The 23,655-nt window shown below is 37.6% G+C and overlaps 1 protein-coding gene across 6 annotated transcripts in view; it reads right to left on the bottom strand.

The window, feature by feature from the left end:
• Window positions 1–23,655, bottom strand: part of KLF12 (KLF transcription factor 12) — a 566,208-nt gene that overhangs the window by 50,404 nt on the left and 492,149 nt on the right. For all 6 annotated transcript variants that reach the window (XM_081045624.1, XM_081045623.1, XM_081045621.1 and 3 more), the window contains one exon: window positions 22,958–23,020. In XM_081045624.1, the coding sequence (XP_080901750.1) occupies window positions 22,958–23,020 (63 nt within the window). The remainder of the gene's footprint in view (window positions 1–22,957; window positions 23,021–23,655) is intronic.

Here is a 23,655-nt window from a genome sequence, read left to right as displayed (position 1 = left end):
CATATAAAGCATTTAAGACAGTGCCTGCTACCTGGGTTAGTGTCAATAAATCTTACCTCCCTCTGTCCCCCAATCCTGGGCTGGGAATATCTTAAGTGTGGTTGTTTACCTCAAGGGAAATTGCAAAAGTGCTCCAATAAAATTCAGTCAAAAAATGTATGTCAATATCGTCAACAATATTGTATTATGAACTTTAAAGCTGCTCGGAGACTAGATCATAATGGTTCCAAAACCACAAAAAAAACAAGTGGTAATTATGGGATGTGACAGAGGTGTTAGCTATCGCTATGGTGGTAATCATATGGCAATGTTAAGTACATCACACTCACACGTGCACACCTTAAACTTCCATAATGTTATAGGTCACAATTATATCTCAATAAATAAAAAATTAATAAAACAAAATGTATATCATAGAGCCCACATAGGCTGAAGAAGTGAAGGCATAAAGCCAATCCAGATTTTAATAAGTATTGTATCGCCAAAAATGTTGCAAGTGCTCAGGGGCAAAGGTTGGAGAAACATACACACCATTTATGCCTCTTCTTTCATTATTGTTATCTGATATTGTCTAGAGAGTCTTTTGCACCATGGTAGGCCATTAATAATTTCTGAATCATTCTTACATTTACAGAGATGATGATAAATAATCAGAAAAACACATTAAAGTTGCTTTGCCAATGATAAACACATTCGCAAATGTATCTGAGGTTAGCATATTCGTGGATAACTATTTTTTTAAACAAGCTGTCTAATTTTCAAATTGAAATCACAATTTTCCCTTTTAGCAAAAACGTATTATCTTCAGAGATGTGATAATTAAAAACTGATACGATGCACAGGAATATACTGTCAACTTAATTGTTCAGGGTTGATCTGAGGGGCTACAAGGGCACAGCACTTACAGTATTTAATTTTGTCGCCTGTGTGACCAAACCCTGTGACCCATTTTGCATGCTCTCAAAGTAACAAGAAGCCTTCTTAGAAACAGAAGAGAAGGGACTGAATCACTGTAGAGAGTTGCAGGATAAACCTGCTTCATTCAGTCTGATCACAGAAGATGATTTAGAACTAGCCATGTCATGCATCCTTTAGTTTTATTAAATGAGCTCAGTTAGTTCTTGATTTATTATTTCAAATCAACCAGTGAGACTTTCTTTGTCCAATCAGGGAAAGCATTCTTGAAACACCCTCTATGAGTCCTGAGGGGAAAGCAGTTTGCGCTCTAACACATGTCTAAGTGTGAGAGCCTCTGCAGTGTCAGTGTGTGGGCAGAATTGAAGGAAGCAGGGAAAACAGCAGAGCTGTCTGCTCTGACAGACAGCACAACTTACCAACTTACGGATGGAAAACTTCCTCACTGCTAATGTGATTTACACATCCGTAAGACAGGCTAAAAATTCCCAGAGCAAAGGGAAAACATAAGGCATAAAACGGGACACAGTCTCCAAGTGTTAACAGCATTTTTATATATCCCTTTTTTCCCCCTGAAGTTTATAGTAACTCCTTCCATTCTTATAGCATCTTTCCTGAGAAGTGAAACTTTCTCTAAAGAGGTTTTATTCATTTTTAAAGTTTCAATTCATCCGGACAGTGTTTCCATGGTACAGAAAGAAACTTTCCTGCATCTTACAGGACAGAAAAACCAAAGCCCAATTAAGTGAAAAATGCCAACATGAGGAGCACGGAGGAGAGGGACTGAAAGCTCACGCAGGCTGGGCTGCGGCAACCCACCATGCCTCCCACACACAAGGGAGCCACGAGAGCTGGTCTCTGCCCCTGGGAGTGGGTTGCACCAGCAGTGGTCTCAAGACCCACAAAAGCTTTTGGTCAGATATAGCTGTTGTTTCAAAACCTTAAGCTCTGGTTTTCTTGCAAGACAAAGACCTTGCTTTCAGATTCACAAAGAATGACAGCAAAGACTTCCATTCCATTCCTCTGGATCACAGTTATTCTTACGGTCCTTAAGCCAACAACACATTCTCTCTTAACTCCATGATAGTTGTCTTAAACTATGTGCCATGAAACCTTCAGAGCTCCAGGGTCACTATTTTGAATTATTTCAGTTTTAAGTATGTAAGGCTAATATAAGGAGACTATAATTCTCATCTTTGACACCTAATTATAAATTTCACTTGATTATCAATAGCTCCATTGCTCTCAGTGGTTGACTTTAAAACAATAATCTAAATTTGTAGAAAATAAATTTATACTAACCGAATACCATCTTATCTCTTTAAATGTTCCATGTAAGTTTATTATAAAAAAAAAAGCTGTTGCTTTCAAAACATCTCCAGAAGATATTACTGTGAGATCAGTCATTTATTTAGTATTTTACAAACATTTACTAAGCACCTACTATGGGGGAGCTCAGTACAAAGCTCTGGGGATTCAGTAGTGAGTGAGGAAGTGACAATGCCTGCTCTCATCTGTTACACACTTAACAGAGGCCATCAAGTGACAAGAGACTTCTTCACATTTCTGTAGCCACTGACGTTGACCTTTTAAGAGGTTGCAATGCAAAGCCTATTGACATGATGTGTTTCAAGTCCAACCTGCTGAGAATTCTTGTTTTGTGGTTGTTGAGTAGAGCTAACCATCAATTTAATGAAATGCTGGATATTTAGAGATATAAGCAAAGAAAAAATGTGACGGAGGCAAAGGGTGCTGTTTATTATTTCAGGTTCTTGCTGTAGGCACTAGACTTGGGGAAGATTACTGAATATTTAAGGTGTTTTGCAGAACATGCATAATTTTCTACTTGGAAGAGCAGAAAATTTTAAGAACTGAACCAAATCTCTGAAATTACTTGCTAGCTTTATGCCAGTCAAACACGAGCTCAAAAGACATGGTGTATATTGATTTCAGTCTCTGCGTAAGAGTATTACAAATAGTAACTTTCCTTCTACTGAATTTTTTGGTATTCAAATCATAGTAGCTAACATTTGGAAAGCAATTTAATGTTTGCCAGATAGTTTGTTGACTCTTTTACATGTATCATTTTATTTAGTTCTTCCAACACCTTAAGATGATAGCATTATCATCCCCCTTTTACAGATGGGTAAAAGCTTAAGTAACCTTAGAAAAAGTGAGGTCAAATAGTAGAGTGGGAGTAGTATCAACCCTTTTGCACTGAGGACATAAAATGGCAGAATATATACTTTCAAGTGAGAGCCCAGTATTACAATCTGATATTTCCTTTAAGAAAACAGCTCAGCCAGAAGAGCCAATAGTCAACTATTCCTGCGAGGGACGTGACATGGCTCTGCCTCCCACTGCTCAAACGTCTGCCTGTTCCACCGTTCTTTCACGTCACCTTCTTGTTAAGTCAGGGAGACCTATAGTTTAGCAGTGTTCTCTTAAGCATAGAGAAAAAAGTTAGCTTTAGTCCCACCCCTCCTCCGGTCTTTTAATACTCTCACATAAGAAAATCCCATACCTTTCCATTCGTTTCACCACTTATGACAAAAGTTGTTAGAAAGAAAGCAGGAAGTAGCATGTGACATTTTGGATGGACTAAGGACGTCAACCTTTTTTGAAAGTAGGGTCCTCTTGGTTCAGCTCTGCCTGCCCTCTGTGTTTAAAATTGAGCTTAGAATATGAGCAAATTTGGATGAGGCACATGCATCTCTAAATTACCTACGAATCCCATTTGCTAGGTATTGGTACTATTTTTCACTCTTACAGAATACTGGCAGAAGGGTTTAACATGATATCCCTCAGGATCAATTCTTATACAGAGTCTTAAATTCTGTTGTCTGATCAGTGCTATTTCTATAAAATAGACTACTGTTGTAAGATCCTGAAAGCACCAGAGAATTTCACTTTGCCTAATGATTCTACTATACAATTATTTAACATGTTGAATGTAGTTAGAAATTAAGGGGGGGAAAGTACTAGAGGGGATGTTTTCTTATTCGATTGAAGTTACATGGAGACGTCTTTTGAAATGGCTTCCAAAAAAACCTACCGAAAGATATAGCATGTATAGTATGTTACATGCATAGGTTCCTGTGCATATATGTGTACACGTATTTGGAAAAAGTTGATCCAAGAAGCACATTTTAAAAACCGTTTCGGTAACAGTGTGTTTCAGCGCCACCAATAATTTCAGAATCATCACATAGTTTAAAATTCCTGCTTTGTTAATGAGAAAAACCAAGGTTGTGATTTCTAAGAAAGCTGTGACATCCAAGAGAAGGAGAAAAATCATATGACTAGGAGGTACACTGAGTGTTCTTAGAATTCACTAGTTCCTTGAGGCAGGATTGCATTTCAAGCATTCCAGAGAGAAAACTAAACTACACCTTTAAAAAGGTTTTGAAAAGCAGTTTCAAGAACCTCAGTAACCTTCCATGTTTATCTGTAAATTCCTTTCCCATCTACAAATATTTTTCCATACTTCAAACAAAACCAAATGCCAAGATCTATGGCATCTTTGTACTGAAATAAAATACAGCTGGTATGTTGCTTTTAAATTCTCCTTCCACAAACAAGAATTCAAATCTGACTTCAGGCAGCGTGGGTTAAGAGATCCAGGGCTAAATATGGAATGAGAAGTTCTAGATGTGCCAGCTCTCTTGCACAGTGGCTTTGTTACGTAGAACAAATCACTAAATCTCAATTTTGGACCCTTAATTTCATCACTGACAAAACCGGGTCGATAATAATTAATGTTAATGTTCCAAAGGTTGGTTGTGAATTTCCCATGAGAGAATTTTAAAAGGATAAGTGTCGGCCCCTTTTAGTAGGGATCTTTTCAAGACAAATTTTTAGTAGGGATCTTTTCAAGACAAATTTTGGCAAGTCAGTGGTAGGAGTGGAGAATACATTACAACGGTCTGGGTAGTGGAGATTCTGGAGCCTGGGTCAGCTACACGGGAAGTGTGTGCGTGTGTGTGTGTGTGTGTGTGTGTGTGTGTGTGTGTGTGTGAGTTGCGAGGGTGATGGCAGCAACAGTGAAGCATGCCAGACAGCGGAGCACAGGAAAATCTGCAATGGAGCCCCAGGGCTGCCGGAGCAGGTATGTAGGCGAGGAAGAGCAATCCAAAAAAGGAAAGCAGCATGTGCCGCTGAGCGCTAGCATGACAGCATGGTACTCATTACTTGCAAAATTTCTATCAGAATATTAAGAAACAAAACTACACAGTGAGATACAGATATCGCTATAAATACACACACACACATACACACACACACGTGAATGTTTGTGTGTGCCCCTCTACTTCATTAGAGTTCATTATTTTCTCAGTGTAGCCAGGTGGGTTTACCTTCAATGAGGGCTCGTCTTTCAAACACAAAGAATGCCAACATTTATGCATCCTAGTGTTAAATTCTGGGGTGATGGTGGCATCGAGAGGTATTGACCCTTCTAGCTTCAGCCAGCTACATCCTCTGAACCAAGGCTGCTCATAACACAAGCAGTTGCTTTTATGAGTACCTAAAGTTATAGCTATTATTTATCAATTAGAATAAATAACTTATTACTTATAAGAAATGGTGGTTAAGGCCTTTGTATTCATTTAAAAAATATGGCTCATTACTATACATCGTCTGCGGTATTAGGTTATCAAACATGTGCTCTTTGACCTCTGACGACACAAGAGAAGGCAAACACACGTTCATTTAAAGGATACGTTTTATGTAGGAAAGTGGTGACACTACTTTTACCCAGTTAGGACTAACTAAAATCACGGAGTTGTGTAAGAGCTCCCCACGAATGGGCTGTGGCAACAGCCAGGAGGCAGGTTCTGATTTTCCTCCTCCAGTGCACTGAACATTTAGGTCAATGGGAATGAGAATGGAAGGACATGTTCTAACCAATATTATTATAGTTACGCACATTTATAAATGCTAAATGTAATTATTACTGCCCGCAACACGTACCTAACAAAGGTCATGTTATACCCAGATTGCGACAGTGACTGGTTTTGTATTTTATGAAAGTATCACATGCAAGAATTACAAGAATGACCTATATTTCACATACTAAGTCCAAGTACCAAGTACAAACAGAAGAAAAGGAAATGCTCTTTTGTCAGCCCTTGTTACCATGTGGCACAACTATAATTTCTAGAATCACAGTCCTCCAAACCCACGGCTAAGCACCAACTTGCAAAAGCGAGGCCCTGTTTCAAACAATGACAAGCAATCATAGCACTGTGAGCATTACTTCACTTAATGCTATTTTCAAGATAACCAACAGTTTGAAAGGCCGTAAGTCAAGGGCATGCCACTACACAACTGAACAATAATGGTTAGCTGATAACCACTAAAACATTAATGGTTATGTGATAAATGATGTATCATTTTTACATTTCAAGGACAGTAATGTTCCAATCGGTATACCAGGCAAAAGGCTATTACTGACGCCTTCAAAATGGGTCTCTAAACGCAGAGAGAAATCAGCATTCTAAGGACGCTCCACCGGGAAGGAGCATCAGCCTGGTAAGGAGCCACAGAAGAGACCAACACACAAAAATACTGCATGACCACAACTAGGAGTGTGTACACCTACATGTGGGCAAACAGTGATGGGACTGTATTAGTTCAATTATTTTCAGTTTACACACATGGTAACCATGTTAGGGGAAGCACTGAAGGGGCAAGGCAACGGAGACAGACACATTTCTTAAAAACTTATAAATGAAATTAAAAAATACAAATAACTTCTACTCTTGCATTCCATTATCTCGAACAATGCCAACTCCCAGGGCCAAGACATGATTCAGTATCTAAATAGGTTAAATTGGTGAGGCATAGAAAATCCTCCCTGTGACAAAGAGATGACATTTTCTTTAGAAATGACCATCCACACACAGCAGCAACATAACTTTGTTAACTCATTCAGGAGTGTTTGAACTCCCTCCCAAAGACAGAAGCTCCTTGGGAATACTTATATTCCCAGTATTAGCACAGTGCCTGGAAAACAGTAGGTGCTCACAATATGTCAGACTTCCAATTAGCAAATTATTTTAACTGAGTAAATCTTGGGGGGAAAAAAACCTTAAAATATTCCAGAAAACAGTCTAGAAGAACATAAACACTTAAGTTTAAAGCCATGCCCCATCCCTTTCTTTCTTCTTCAAATATTTCTTGAGTGTCTACTACATATGGGCCAGACCTTATGCAAGGTACTGGGGACTTAGATTCTAAATGAAAGGGGCATACATACACATAGGTACATACTCAAGGGTTGTGACAGGAATTCCTCGTGCGGACCGGGAGGAGGAAGTGAAGTGATCAATCCAAGCTATCAGCAAAAGGGTGGGGGCATAAGTTGTGGAGAAGGCTCTTATTATTAAGGGAGATTGGGCAAAATGAGGTGGAATTTTGGATAACATGAACATTTAAAAGGTAGGTAAAGGAAGAGGAGTGAACAGGAGGCATGCAGTAGAAATATCAAGGTCAACATATTATGTCATACTGGGGATTTCAGTTAACCTAGGTCTCCATTTTGTTATCTGTAAAAGGGTCAAAATACTTTCTAGACATTAATAAGATAATTAATGGTAGCTATGTATTAGCTACGGCCCTACATAAACTAGCTTTGTATCCCCTTATAATAAAACAGTCAACATTTATTGAGTTTGCTAAATACTTTCCTCAGAGCTTTATACATATTAGCACATTTAATCCTCACAATAACCATGGGACAGGTATTAATAGCAAGCCCCATTTTATAGATTAGGGAACTGCGGCACAGAGATATTAAGTCAATTTCCCAAGGTTACATAGTTAATATGTGACTAAAATATGAAAATAAGCAGACTGATTCTTTAATCACCACTCAACTTTGCCTCTCTTCATTTAAAAATTAAGATAACATCTTTTAAGACGTCTCATAGAATGGTTATGAAGAAAACATGATAAGTATGAAACTCTGTGAAACTATAAAGAGCTTAGGGATATAAAAGGTCATTGAAAGGTAGTTCTAACAAAGTACACCATCCATGTCCTGAGGAAATCAGACTTCACTGTTTCCCTTTGGAGAAAAGTGCTAAAAATGAGGAGTTTGTGGAGAATCACTTTGGAGACCTAGCTCTACCAGCAGAGGATGAATTATTTACCAGCAATATAACCAGGCATGCCTGGGAGCAAAATATTAATTTCAGGGCCCATTTCTAATTTTGTATCCGGTTCCCTCTCTCATCAAGTAGCACATAACCCACACAGAAGGTAAAGTCAGACACAAATGACATTCAGATGGTTGTCTTTGAGAGAGTGGAAAACCGGTAGTTGGCATTTTAATAAAAACAATAGCTAACATATACGATCCTACTCTGTTGAACCCTTTGAATAAACACATTTGAATAAAATATATTGAGCTCTGGGAAAGAGATACTTTTTTATGTATTTTACCTCAGGAAAAAAATAACGGTGAGGAGTTTGATGATGTGCTTAAGGCCAGACTGCCAATAAATGTAGGAGACGGGATTTGAACTAGTATCCCCATGTCCCCAAACCTGTGCTGTTCCCACTGAGTTGCTTAGACTTCTATTTTTTCAATATTTATTCACCCCAGGTCAGTTTTAAAGGCCTTAAAAATTGCTGGCGGATAAAAATCTATATTCAGTACTTCAGAGGCCACAGCTCCCTCGGTGGCCAATTACACCACTAGATTTGCTTTGATGGACATTTCCTATAAGTAAACCATCTTCCCTTATTATGACCAGGAAACTCTTTACGGTGTGTGCTCTGGGACTATGGACCCACAGCTGCTATCATCCTGTGAGGACCAACTTCTTAGCTCTTAGAAAGATAAATGATTTTAACTCTACACACTGACATGAATTGACACTTTGTACAGTGCCACTTAAAATTCAGTACTTGTTGAGCCAGTTAATAAAGATTAAAAAAATAAATAAAAGGAAAAGGATATTTATTCTTTGTTCATCTGAGAATGTAACAGGCCTTAATCCTGTTAAACCACAGTCCCAGCATTTAAATCTTGTTCCAAAATCTATTTCCAGAGTTGTGATGCTTGTGTGTGCTTGTGTCTTTGAAGGTGTGGCAATAAAAACTAGAAGGTTGATTTTCAAACCATTAATATATACAAGAAACAAAGAGCCATTGAATTAGCATACCCAAAGGACAAAGAATTAAAAAAAAAAAAAAAAGGAATCTACCCACATAAATCCCATCCAGGAGGTTACCCTTTTTTATTGGATTAATTATAAGGAAATATATAAGGGCAAGCTTTTATTAATCAAACTCTTTTCACTCAGCCATGAAGAACGGCTAGGTGGGAAGAAAGCAAAGAGACAGGGTGTTAATGTAAACCCGATAATTAAATTCAGAATCAAGTAGATCAGAGGGAAGGGCATAAATGGAAAAGTCAGGTGGAAGTAAGAATTGGAAAGCTAGTCCTAAACCATAATACTATATAGTTTGTGGAAACAAGAAAAGGAAAACTATGAAATGTGTGTATATATATATATATATATATATATATATATATATATATATATACATACATATACATATATACACACACACACACACACACATATGGCAGGAGACTCAATCTTGCTTCAGATCACATAATTAAAGAGTGACAGAACAGGCTTCAAATCTGAAATTCAGGTCAGTATTCTCCCATTATCCTTCAAATGTTTTGTTGTATAAAATTACAAGCAGAGAAAGAGCAGAAATGATGTAACCAATGTTCAAAGATGTTTCTAACATGAGAAGAACTCTTGTTGCCCTCTGAATCTGAATTTGTCTACTTTTCTTAAAATAGTGAACAAGGAATGGGAAAGAGCCATGAAAACGTGAAGGGGAAACCACCAAAGTGAAGAGCTCAAAGTTCAAATCCTAGCTCTTATTTGCTGTACAAACTTGAGCAGAATTATTTAAACTCTTTGGGCCTCTGTTTTCCCACCAACAAGATGAGGCTGTGGAAAGAGCATTCATTTCATTGATCAATATGCCCTGGGCCTGCTATCTACCCTGTGCTGTGTTAGAAGCCAGGAAACAATGGTCCTCACAATGGAGGGTTTCCATCTGGAAGAACAACGTGGGAAGACCATTACACAAAGGCCAACGAATGACGACAATAAGTTGTGATGAGGGTGAGAATCTTCACAATAAGTTGTGAAGAGGCTGATGGGAGGGAGAACTGTAGAGAAGACTGCACAGAAGAGGATTCTGAAACAGTCTTTCAGATTTAGTTTCTTTGGAGATCAAGCTCTTTTGGAAAACAAGTTCAGCATGGCTGAATGTAGGGTCCAAGGAGGATGGGAATGATTTAGGGAAAGTAAAGCGGGAAAGAAGGACACAAATCGTCTGGCAAAGGGTCTCATATGTGGTGCAAGGCACGGCAGAGTTGTAAAGAAAGAAGAGATCCCATCGGCATTTTACAAACATCCCTGTAAACATGGTAATGACTGAATGGCAGGGGAATGGCCGGGGATGGTAGAAAGAATCTGAATCCTAAGAGGTCAGTTAGGAGCTTAGGTTAATATTTCAGGTAAGAGATGATGAAGGCAAGTGGGATGAAGAAGAGCCAACATTGTCAAATATCTAGGAGGAGGAATGCTCCATTGGGTGATCAAATGGATGTGGTTTTGACCAAGCTGGAGTTATTATGCAGCTTCTGGCTTGGGTGATGCGGAAGGGGAGCAGAAAGAAAATTGAGCTTGGAGGATATGAACAAAGAGATTCTCTTCTGGTGCTAAAGTCTTTTCGTGGAAAAAAGAGGTCGGGGTACTTGGTGTTTTGGGAAAGGATGCCTTAATGTATTAAGATCTATTTATTTAGGTTGCGTGCCTTGCCTGCACATATCCTGGGGCAGGTGGCATCATTTTACAATAGGCTGCTGACAGTATGCAGGCGTGGGACAAAGAAATTGACTGATATGCACAGTCGTTCTCTCCCTGAAGACATATTCAGGCCACCATAAGTACACCATTGTAGCTTCTGTCTGATTTACCTGTGCTGTGGGTACTTGAGGCTCAACTATGGCCCTTTAGAAATACCAGTTGATATTTTGCAAGAATGTTTATCTTCAGAATTTTCTTCATCTCAAAAACTTTTCTGTCCCTCATCATCATATTTATACAGTAACACTCACCCTCAGTAAGTATTATTTTTATGGCAATGGTGCCCACATTTATATCCATAGACTTGCCCTGGCCTCTAAGCTCCCGATCACAATCACAAGTTGCTCAGACAAAAACTAGGCGTCATGCTTGCTTCTCTTTTCTTCATTTCTTTCCATTAAGCAATTGCTGCTGACACTGCCTTCAAAATGTACCCTAATTTCATCCACTTCTCTCTACTCATCCTACTCTAGTATAAGCCACCATCCTTTCTCCTCCGCCACTGCCCCAACCTCTTCACTCACTCTGCTTCCATTCTTCTAATCCTTTTTCCACAGAACAGTGAATATATATATATATATATATATACACATACATATATACTTCATACATATATACTTCATACATATATACTCATATATATATACACATACATATATACTTCATATATGTATGTGTGTGTGTGTATATATATATATACATATATATTACACATTCACTTCATTCTCCTCCCCATTGCTCCCATCTGTTACACCTGGATTATAGACTATAGATGGTGTGCTTCTGCCCTGGCCAACCTCTCTGACCTTATTTCCCCCTCCTCTCACTCACCTCTATGTTTCTGGAACATTCCAAATTTGTTCCCATCTTGGGCCATTGTGTGAATTGTTTCTAGCACCTGGAATAATTTCCCCCACATTTTCACACAGCTGGCTCCTTCTCATTCAGCTCCCAGCTTCTGTGTCATGTCCTTTCAGGAGGCCTTTTCTGACCAAGTCCCTTGGATGGCTTCTAGTCATTTCCAATCATATCCCTATTATAGTTTCATCAGAGCACTTAATCACTAGTTGTCTATCTTACTCTATTACACAGTAAGCTCTGTGAGAGCAGGGGCCTTGTTTGCTTATTAAATACAGTGTCTCCAGAAGGCAGAAAAGGGAACAGATCATTATGGGTGCAACCAATTTACTGAATAAGGGAACAAATGAATGAACACAAACATTCTAGAAAAGTGATGGTGCTACTGAGTAAGAAGTAATAATTTCTGGCCAATTTCAAAAGTGATCAGATTTGTAAGTGATGGAGAATATGAATGCTTACAAATTGTAACAAAATTAAATACAGGATGAGCGAAAGAACAAATGTGGCAAGCAAGTGAGGTTAAGCAGAGAAGAGATTTGGCTAATGCATTCTTAAGGAAGCAGTGGGGTTGTCAATGAACATGTCCTCATTTTCCTAACGGTATTGCTGATACCTTCTGGTATTTTTGGGGGCCCTTTCCTCCTGCAAATCAACACTGCAATCATCAACAACATTCAATCAAGTCTCCCATTCAGGAGAGGAGAGAGGGGCAGACATGCACACTCACACACACATTGTTTTCCTAGTTTCCCACCTTTCCCTGCCAATGCATTTTGCTTTAGTGCTCCAGGAGGCACCCTTTGCACAAACTACAATGGGGACCGCTGGGGTTGTTCAGTATGGCAGTCCTGAAAAGAGAGAATGGCAAGACAAATGTGGCAGCACAGCATTTTTGGCTGTCTAGACTTCTTTATGAGGGAGATTGTTCCATTAAAAATGTCCTGACAAACTAGTTTTTAAAATGTCAGTGCTCTATGTTCAGTAAGTTCCTAATAACCAAAATGAAAATGAGCCAAATGGCGTATTATTCTTGAGGCTGGTGCTGCACTGGTTTTAGATTTTTGCATAACTCAGGTGAGTCTCAGGTCCCTTCTTCTTCTACCTCTTCTTTTTCTTTTTTTGGTGGAAACAAAGAATATTTTATTAAATATTTATACCCTTCTTTTTAAGTGTGTCCACAGGACACTCTAGTCTCATCTCACAGGTTTCCCTGCTACCTGTGCTTTCTTGGGAAACAAAAGAGCATCAGCCACACAAGTTAAGGAGAATGGAGCCTTAGTGGAGTTCCTGGGATATTTGAAAAAGATGGTCTGGATTATGGAAAAAGACATTCTCTATTAGCCAGAGTAATATGAATCTTCCCAATAACTGAATTGTATTATACAGAAGGAAGACTTCCAATGATTTAACATGTGTTTTTACGATCAATAACAAGGTTGCTGTCCACAAAAAATAGAAAAACCCACTAAGGTCAGAAAAAGCTCATAGGAAATCCTGGCACAGTAGCACCAGTGAAAGTGGTGGAATGAGACTGGTTCAACTTAGAGGCAGAGACTGAGTCAACTGGCTGCATTTCCGTTTTATGATGACAGTACATCAATATCAACTCTCAAGATTATTTCCTGAGTGTTCACAGCACGCTCTCGGAATTTACCAATTTTAACCTCTAGGTGGCAGCAACTTTCTTCTGTTTCCAACAGTTGCCTTTGGCCTTTGTTTCCTACCTCCAATATAAATCCATACTTCCTTCTTCCCCAAATAAACACTTCACAGCCTGTAAAGTTTGGGATACATGACTGGAATCCACTTTCACTGTAAGAAATCAGTCCATTCTTATGGTTAAGCTACAGGGTTCGTCAAAAAGTACAAAATAATTCAAGTCTAAAGTGAAAAACAATAGGAAGGTATTTTCTTTCTTTCCCCACACCTATCAACTACAAATTCTGAGGAAGGCAATGTTTCTTTTTCTTTACAGACCTCTGAGGGAAAAAGGCAATGAGTAGAGAAATGGGAAAATAGATGGAACTGGAGAGATTTCTATTTTACAATAACAACAATTTAGCCCTACGGGTGATTGAAATCATTGCTTTCTAAAGGATGTAACATGATATGTTCATGTATGAAAGTGTCCCAAATATATTATAGGATGGAACAAATTATTTAGTGATCACAATCATGATCGGATTGGTAACATACAGAGTTACCCTTCTGTTTAGCCTTTACAGAAACTGAGGTAAACTGGATGCATGTATATCCTAAAATGCTACCATTTCTGCTTGGATGTAACATGCCCCTTCTGGAGCATGCATTCACCTAGTGTACGCAACCACAGTCCTACCTACTACCTACACACACCCATCTGTTCAGGATTTTCAGTTGTTAGAGTTCAGAGAGACCCAAGAGAGTTGAAGTAAATTATAGCCTCATTTGAGGCTACATAATAAATGCTGGGTGTGTCAATGAATCAACTGGATGATGGCAAAGAGATTTCTTTTATGTAATATTGAAATTTGATTGTGGGCTCAAACCTATGGTCTATGAGGCACTTTCTTTCAAGGCAATATTATTATGAAGAGTATTATCTCTTTTGCACTTTTCCCAAGACCCAATTTAAATAGTTTGGGTCAGACACCATTCATTCATTCATTCATTCATTCATTCATTCATTTAATAGAAATACTGAAAAGCAGGAAGGAATAAAGACTAACTTAGTATAAGTGACAAATTTACACCACAAGCTTATAGACTCAAGCTTTATGCACTTCAAGAAGTTCTTCTATTTGACTATTTTATATATCTTATCACAATAATTATGAATGTTTGGTTTTAAAGACTGCATTTTAAAATGTGATTTAAAGTAGGATTTCTGGGAAAATGAATGGTTTGAAGGGATTAGGACCCAAAACTGTAAATTTCAAGAAGACGGGAGTCTATTTTGACATCTTCTTATGCTTTGTCCATTGAATAACCAAGAATAAGATCTAAGAGAAGCCATGTATTTTAGGTACTACTTGCAGAGTATCTTATCACCCAAAATGTAAGAAATGATGGTCTCCAGGGAATAACATTAAAGTTTATTCACTACTTTTAATGACAGCTTCTAATTCACCAAATAGTAGGACAATCGATAGCACTAGTTTTTGAAGAGTAGTCCTTCCCATCATTTTTTGGTACCAGTACCTCCTGTTCTTTTGGGAAATTGTCCTGTTACCTGTGGTCCTCACTACATGTGATCTTAGTGGGACAGTTAACCCAGGTACCTTCCTCCCTCAGCCAAGGGCTGGGCACCTGAGCCAGGCTGGGCCCATCAGACTCTGGGGCTTCCTCTATTGCGATTTTCAAGAGGTGATATCAAGGAGCTGGGGTTGCCTCACTCTAGGTCTGCACCTGCTTCTTAAAACCTGCTCCCTGAACCCTGGGTGCTGTCCTGCTTCTTGTGTGTCTTGAGGCCCAGCTCCTCTGCTGTATTTTGACTCTGTAACCCACCTCAAGTGCTTCTACACAATTACCGTTTGCTTAAATTGGCCAGACTCGGTTTCCATTACTTCCAACAAAAGAACCCCACCTGATAAAAGAAACTAAACTGAATGAAAATTTAGACAGAGGTAATGGCTACAAATAGACACTGGATTCCAGCAGGGTCTTTAGCCCTTCAGCTACCATATTAGCTGTGCATGTATGTTGAATTGCTGTGACGAAAACCAGTGTGATACTGCGTTGATTTTAATTTTTGGAAAAATATGTCACACACTATTACTCTCCTAAAATTGATTAAAAGAGATCTATTAATTATGAGGATATTGATCATAGATTAAGTAACCTACCATGTTTCCCCAAAAATAAGACCTACGCGGACAATCAGCTGTAATGCGTCTTTTGGAGCAAAAATTAATATAAGACCCAGTTTTATTTTACTATAATATAAGACTGGGTCTGATATGATATGATATGATATGATATATGATATAATATAATATATTGGATCTTATATTAATTTTTGCTCCAAAAGACGCATTAGAGACGATTGTTCGGCTAGGTCTTATTTTTGGGGAAACGTGGTTTATTAAGAAAGGTAATACATAGCCAATTTTAAGGAAATTCCTAAGAAACCATGAAAATCTAGTGGTCAGCTGAGAAAAATTAGAGTAAGGTGAAATTACATTTAACTTTAAAATTGCTAGTTCAGGGGGCGGCTGGTTAGCTGAGTTGGTTAGAACGCAGTGATCTTAACAAGATTGCTGGTTGGATCCCCACATGGGCCACTGTGAGCTGCGCCCTCCACAGCTAGATTGAAACAACTACTTGACTTGGAGCTGATGGGTCCTGGAAAAACACACTTAAAATAAATAAAAGTTTGAAAAAAAATAAAAATAAAATTGTTAGTTCATGTGTATACATAAGGCTCTTCATGGCTAAAAAGATGACAATGCGAATATGACTAATAGCTGGAAACCAAAATAAAACTGCTGGTACACCCAGCATTCTAACAGAGAAATCCCCTTCAGATTTATTGTCCTGAGTGGTATTCGTAGCATATTCACGAACATATTAGGATTTTTGATTGGGTCCACATATTAGTCATTATTCTTTCAAGTATATATTTTGTAGACATTTAGGATCAGTCAATCTTTTAGCCCAAATATATCCATTAAAAACTACTATGAAACGCTTAAGAAAGAATGCGGTCTCTAGATATATATAAAACAAGATCTTTCTTCATTTTAATTTGATATGTTAATTATAACATGACTTGTACTGGTACCATCAGAGATCCATATTTTTTCATATTGGGACAGTTTTTTTCTGCATTGTTCATTAATGACTCCCCACATCCCTCTGTCCATGTTTCATTACAACATGGCCATTAGTTTAAAGTTCTACATCTGACCAAATTTAACAGGGACGGGATTGTGATGGAGAAAAATGCACACTGCACAATTTAAAACTCTGTAAGAAGCTATAGTTTCAGTAGTGTTCCCAGAGTAAATCGCCATTCCTCATTATGTAATTTTAAACATCCTTAAGTATATAAAACCAACCTAAAAAACTTACAATTACATGAAAAATATGCTACACGTCCCAGAACTACAAACAATACCTTTTGTTATTTCTTTTCTACTGCTTACTTTGGATTTAATTTGCTCTTCTTTTTCAGGTTTCCCTAAGGTGGAAACTTAGATTATTGATTTTAGGTCTTTCTTCATTTCCAATATATGCATTCAACGATATAAATTTCTTTCAAAGCACTGCTTTTGACGCATCTCACAAATTTTGATTAAGTTGTGCTCTAATTTTCATTTTGTTAAAAATAGTTTTTAAATTTCTCTTGCAATTTCTTCCTTGACTTATCGAAGCATGTTGTTGAGTCTCCACATATTTTCAGATTTTCTAAACAAGTCCTTTTGAGTACTGAACAAATATCTCTTGGTCATGCTAAAATAGTTAATACAACAGAGATGTTTTATTAGACAACAAAACTACACCTAGCTACAGTGCTGAGAAAATGGCAGGAATGCAGGAATGAACAAAAGAGTATACTAACATGCCTTATGAGTTCTTATATCAGACTTTTGGTAATACACTATAATGGTTCTGAGTAGCAGGTTGGTGAAAACAACATATTCATGGACTTTCAATAGAAAAAGGTCTCAGAAGTGGTGATCTTTATGGCTTAACATGATTTTATAGTCCCAATCCTCCTATAATTAAGGAAAAAATTGCAGAAATTAACCTAGCTTAATGCCCCCTCCCCCAATCATCTTTACTATGACAACAGCAATACTAGACATAAAAATCAGCTGATACAGGAACGTGAAACACCTTTATCATAAGGTTTCTTGCTAAAATTCTAGGTAATAGAGAATTTAGGAAAATTAGACCAAAGGTCTTCAATAAGGTCAATCTGAAAGGTGGTACACTAGTTTAAAGTATACATGATTATCACCAAGCTAAATTTGAAGAGGTGCTGGAAGTAAAGAATTTAATAGCTGATCCTGGATTACAACATTAAAAAAAAAAAAAGATGTGAATTTGGAGGGATTAAAAAGGTAGCAACATCCTGGAGGCACTTCTTTTCATTGCAATTCAGTACGTATACACAGAACTTGCCAACTGGTTCATGATTATAGGAATGATGCCCATTTTCTGAATCTGTTATCAAACATCAGAGAGAGCATGCTTCCAAAGGAAATCTAAAGGCAACATGCTGTTACTTATAAACACATATGAATTAAAAAAAACAAAAATTAAGGGGTGGCTGGTTAGCTCAGTTGCTTAGAGCATGGTGCTGGTAGCACTAAGGTTGTTGGTTCTATCCCTGCATGGGCCACTGAGAGTTGCACCCTCCTTAAAAAATGAAACAAAACAAAACAAAACAAAATGATGAAGGCCAGGCAGGCATTCTGGGAATTAGAACTTTCACACATCAAAGTCCACACGTATCATCATAATTTTTGCCCAATAAGTCAAGAAGCAAGGCAGTGGAATGCCCTGGTAATTAAAATAACATAATCAATATTGTCTATAAATAATGAGCATATGCAAGGAGCTGCAAGATGATGAGTAAACACTGTGGCAGGGAGTAGCTGCCACATATTGGAGTGAGCAGCAATGTCTTCATTAGGCCTCTCCTATTTCTCCTTTCTCTTCCCTCATCACATCAATATCATGGGAATTTCCCCGACAAAAGCCTTCTGTGTGGCTCGTAATGAATTAAACATTCATCTTATTTAATCTTTAGCATTTCTTGAACAGTAGCTAAGCACTGCGTAGTGGAAAGGTGACTGGACAGGTGTGCAGAGACCGTATGCCCACGGCTGACAGGTTATGTGTTGGAAAGTGAGAAGCTGAACTGAACGTGATAATGCTTTTCCTTCCTTTGCAACTCTGACAATGATACTAACTACCACATTTGGAAATGCTCTGTCCCTTCCTAAAGGATGAGCTGTACATCAGCTTTCTGAGAGGTTTCCAATATCAACAACTTGAGTGTCTTCCTCCATTAAGACAAAGCTGTAAAGAAGAACCACTGTACTTATTTTTATCACAAAGATCTATACTAGTTACATCTTCTAGAAAGATTCTACGAAGTCATGTCTAACATTTGCAACCGTTTGCATATAAATATTTAATTTCATTGTAGCACTCTATCTCCAACAATAAAACATCAGTGTGAAAAGGCTCTTCCTGTTCTCCACAAAAATTTGTGGCACAGAACGTCATCACATCCAAATGTGAAATGTGACTCACACCCAGAAGGTGTCATAATTTGCATAGATACTCTATTAAAAACTGGAGCTTCTTGGTGTAGACAGCTGTATAACATCTCATGCATGTTGGTAAGAAATAAATCGTAATTGAGACTGGTGGTGGCAGCATCCAATTGGTTAGAGGAAATTACTTCTATTTTATTGATGAATTCCTAGTAATACTTTACTTTCTGTAATCATATAAATAGCTCATATAGTCTCTATTATGTAACACCCACTGCTACAGAATAATTCTAAACGGATATTTTAGGTCCATAGCGTAACCACTATTACCACCATCATCAAGAACACTATATACTCAAGTCCTTTAAAACTCCAAGAATGGTGCTGGGTGAAGGGAGAAGTGGAGAGGGGAGAAGAAAGGGGAAAAAGGTAAAAGTGAGCATATATTAATATGCATGTCTTCAGAATACTTACACTGATCCTAAAAATTTTGGGAGTCTTAAATTAACTCCATTGTTCAGTTCAGAGAAATTCCTCCCCAAGCCCCTTCCTGTCTTGCTCTAACCTACACATTCATACCAAACACAGGCTTCAGATTTCTATTACATCTTTGGGAATAAAACAGCTGAAAAATGACTTAGAAACTCTCTGTGGATTTGATATCAGACTATAATCATTTCATGAAAAAAGATCCGTAAGGAACAAAAGTCTATTTGCACATTTAACTCTTTAATAAGGTTGGCCCCATTTTCCCCAATTTGCCCTAAATGGAGCAAAATCTTTTTTCCTGACATTGTCAGACATAAGAATGAGTGGCAAACACTCTACAAAAGATTTCTACAGTTATTGGACAAAGGAAGGTGTGCTCACCGCCTCTTAGGGCCAATGGTGAAGGAAAGAGGAGAGATACGATTCATGAAACAAAGAGGGAAATTCACATGCTGAACCCCAAAGTCTTGATTATTCCTCAAACCAACAAATACTACTATAGTGGCAATGGCAGTGAGGGGAGTGCCACTCTGATGGAGAGTTTATGTCTGGCCTGGATTGCTACCTTTGATTAAGTGGAGTTGTACTGTGATCTCATTCATGTTCTTGAGCTAACATATCCTGCAAGAAGTTCTTAATGCCATTCTTTAATCGCTGAGAGCTAGCCGAGAGCTATAACAAGCTGGCTCCATCCTAGCATCTGTCCTTGGAACTCGCACATCCCGGTGCTTTCATCTCCTCCCTGGATACGTACATTCGTTGCCACATTTTCTTTTCATTCCAGCAGGTTTGTTTGCCTTTCTGAACAGAAATTCTTTTCCACACATTTCTTTAATTTCCGTGGAAATGCTACCACAGGAATAAGGTCAGTGGATGCCTCTCATATTAACATTATGCAAAGAAAAACACTACTTAAACTCTTAAACCATGTTTACCCTATAATCAACACTGGTTTGATAGCTCAACCACTGACATTTACAACCCACCTACCAATTGTCATGCATTTGCTATGCAAAAACCTTTAAATTCGAGCCCTTCCTCTTTTACAGAGGTTTAATTTCTTATTCGATGAACAATATTTTTTAAAGGATTGAAGCATTTGCTAACTCAACTTCAAAAAATCACCCAACATCACTCACATCTAATGTTTGCACAGCTAACTCAAGTCAGAGCCAAGCTAGTATTGAACTTCACATAATTCTATAAATTATCCCACACTTCTATTTTGGGGAGAACAAGTGTCACTTTCCCTTCATCTCCATTGCCAGCATGAGTATTTAAACTTCCTGGATTTTCAGAGCCAGTATTTCTCAAAGAAATAGCGAGCGTTTATCACTTAACCAGATGTACATGCTCTGTGATTCACTGGGCTACTTCCTAGCTAGTTGATTTATTTTCATATAGCAGCTTCGCAGTATTTACTTAAGGAAAATTCGAGGTGTATATATAATAGGAATTTTAACTAACGCACGACCAACTAAAGCACCTGTATTAAATCCATATGCTCCTATTATAGTTAATTTAGAAATGTCTCCAGGTCCCTGTACTTGGGTTCCAATATATAAAGAAAGCCTCAACCCTCTGCTTTTCCTACTAATTCTGGAATTCTGAGTCTTCACTCAAAAACTCTCTCGGGGATGGGTTTTCTGACAGTCCTCTTCCTTCTTTTATATTTTCTCCCTTCTCTACTGACCACTCTAAAATTAGTCTTAAACAGAGCTGATAACATTTCCCTCTGAATGTTATATTACAAATACATCTCTTTAGAGCATTATCCATATTCTATTATATAGTACATGTTGCTTGTATGACATCATATAATATTGTATATTATTTATGTGATCACACACACACACACACACACATCCCCTACAAGACAGTGGGCCTCTTGAGAACAGAAACCATGTTTTATTTATCTTTCTAATCTAGTGCTTCTCACAGTACCCGGGTTAGTAAATAAATGTTGCTGAATAAATATAAGCTGAATTTTTTTCAAGGCTAGTAGTAAAAATCCTTTTTGTTTTTCATAGATTATTTCTCTGGAGGAAAAAGTGGTTTAAACTTACTAACCAAATAATGTGCTATAAATTATGTAGGAACGAGTTATCGTTATTCCAATACTCCAGAAAGTAAAAGTGAAGAAAATATAATTTGTTATTTACGCAGTGTTCCACATTTAGCTATTGAGAAATAAGTTGTAGCAGCAGGATCTTATAACTGACAAAGCTGTACTCTGTCCATTAACTTATGTTGCTCACTTGAGCATCTCATAGTCTCTGTAAATAATAAAGTTTCATTAGTGCAACATGGCTTGCACTGAGAAGGAACAGCAACTCTGTGAGGTCTGGAAAGGACCTGATTTCTCCCTGTCTTTTTATGTAATGGCCACCGGCATTCTTATTCCTTCAGGTTTCCAGGTTTGACGGGACAATATGTTTTAGTGATTGTGAGAAACCAGGAAGGAAGTCCCAGCTTTTACATAGAGTGTGAGCAAATGGCTGTATCACCTGAGCTCCATTTCCCTCTCCGTGAAAAAGAAAAGCATAATATTTAACAACAACATCAAACTATTGTGAAGGTTAATTAGATTTAACGGGGGAAGGGAGGTGAGCTGATTAGGCACTATTCAAATTCACAGAATCATTATTTTGTGTCTAAAAATAATCCTGATTTAGGAATAAAATTAATTTGGAAGTTCAATCTTTGGTAATCATCTTCCCATACTTTAAAAACAGCCACAGCTTTAATCAAAATCCCATTCTAAGCACAATTCAGTGAAGTAAAAATGGAGACCTGTGAATTTCCATTCACTTCTGAAGTAATACAATACAAAGTTCAAGTTCAATTTTTTCTTTCTTTCCTTCATTTTTTTTTTTTTTTGAAGATACAGTATTTCTGGAAAGGTTAATTTTGTGGAATGGGGTACATAATATAACAAATATGGACTTTAAAACCTACAATAATTATTTTTTTGTTTCACATTCTTTACAGAATCAATAATCAATGTTTTGTGGCTGAACTAACTTTTCAGCTCATTTCTGGTAAGTTTCGTCCATATTTCTGTTCAAGAATTCATTAGTAAAAGAAGATCTTTGTATTTCCCAAATTAAAAAAAAAAACCCACAATATCTAGATACTTAAGGCTCATTCAGAAAAAATTATCTAAATATACCAAAATTAGTATATTAACTTATTGTGAAAATCTTCATGAGAACTGGATATTGGTACCTGAGAAAAATCTGAATTGTTGCCTAAATGTCACTGAAAAATTTACAGTGTTTTTTAAAAAAGAGAAACATTCTTTTAAAATCTAACGGTTGATAATCCTGGAAAGTATACCGTACCTGTTAGGGAAAAAATGTTGCACTCAGTTTTTGGTGAGTAAAGAATTTTGGCTGGAAAGCACTTATATCATGTTCACTTAAATCTTTCCAAAGGAAAGGAAGATTATGTAGTTCAGTAGAAATGTATTCTCTATACAGAAGCAGGACTAATTCTCTATTGTTTTAACACAGCCTTATTAAAATTTCCCATAAGACTTACAAGTTCTCATAATTTAGACTGTGTACTCACCAAGCAAACTTCTGATTATTCATTCGATTTCCGCGGACCCTTGATACTGGGGATGGATGTACCCTGTAGATAGATAAGACATAATCCAATGATTGAAAAAGCATGTTCCTGATTATAAATGAACAAATAACAAGGGATCTGGTTAATAAATAATTTCTTTTAGATTTGCTTAATATAAAATCCCCCAGATATTGATCATTTCTTGGTAAAAGGATGCAGTTACGTTCCCATGCCTACAAACCTGCAGAGTCTGTTTCTTTTTCCTTCTATACTTTAACGTAACAAGGGTTTGTCACAATGTTCACTGTGAAGACCCCAATTTTAATCAATTGATTAAAGCAGGACCCCCAGTTTTAATCAGTTGATTAAAGCAGGACCACCAATTTTAATCAACTGATTCTTTCACTCAATCCAACAAAGTTACTGACTACCTAGTCCTTGCCAGGTGTAGGAGTGGGTAAAAATAATTTTAAGGTATGGTATTTGCCCTCAGCGAGCCCTTTCTGCTACCTGTTCCCACAGAGGGATATAAGAGACAGTCCAAGTACACACTCTTCTCAGTCAACTTCTAGATTTAAAAGTCTAAAACGCAAGATAATAAAGGGGATCAGGATATGCCACCCCAAAATATGCTAATTTGGCATAAGGATGATTTTGAGCTAAACGTAACTGAGAAAAAGCACACAGGAGGAACTCTC

The sequence above is a fragment of the Rhinolophus hipposideros genome (genome assembly GCF_964194185.1).
Source record: "Rhinolophus hipposideros genome assembly, chromosome: 4".
Taxonomy (NCBI): Eukaryota; Metazoa; Chordata; class Mammalia; order Chiroptera; family Rhinolophidae; genus Rhinolophus; species Rhinolophus hipposideros.
This window is presented reverse-complemented; position numbering and strand designations above follow the sequence as displayed.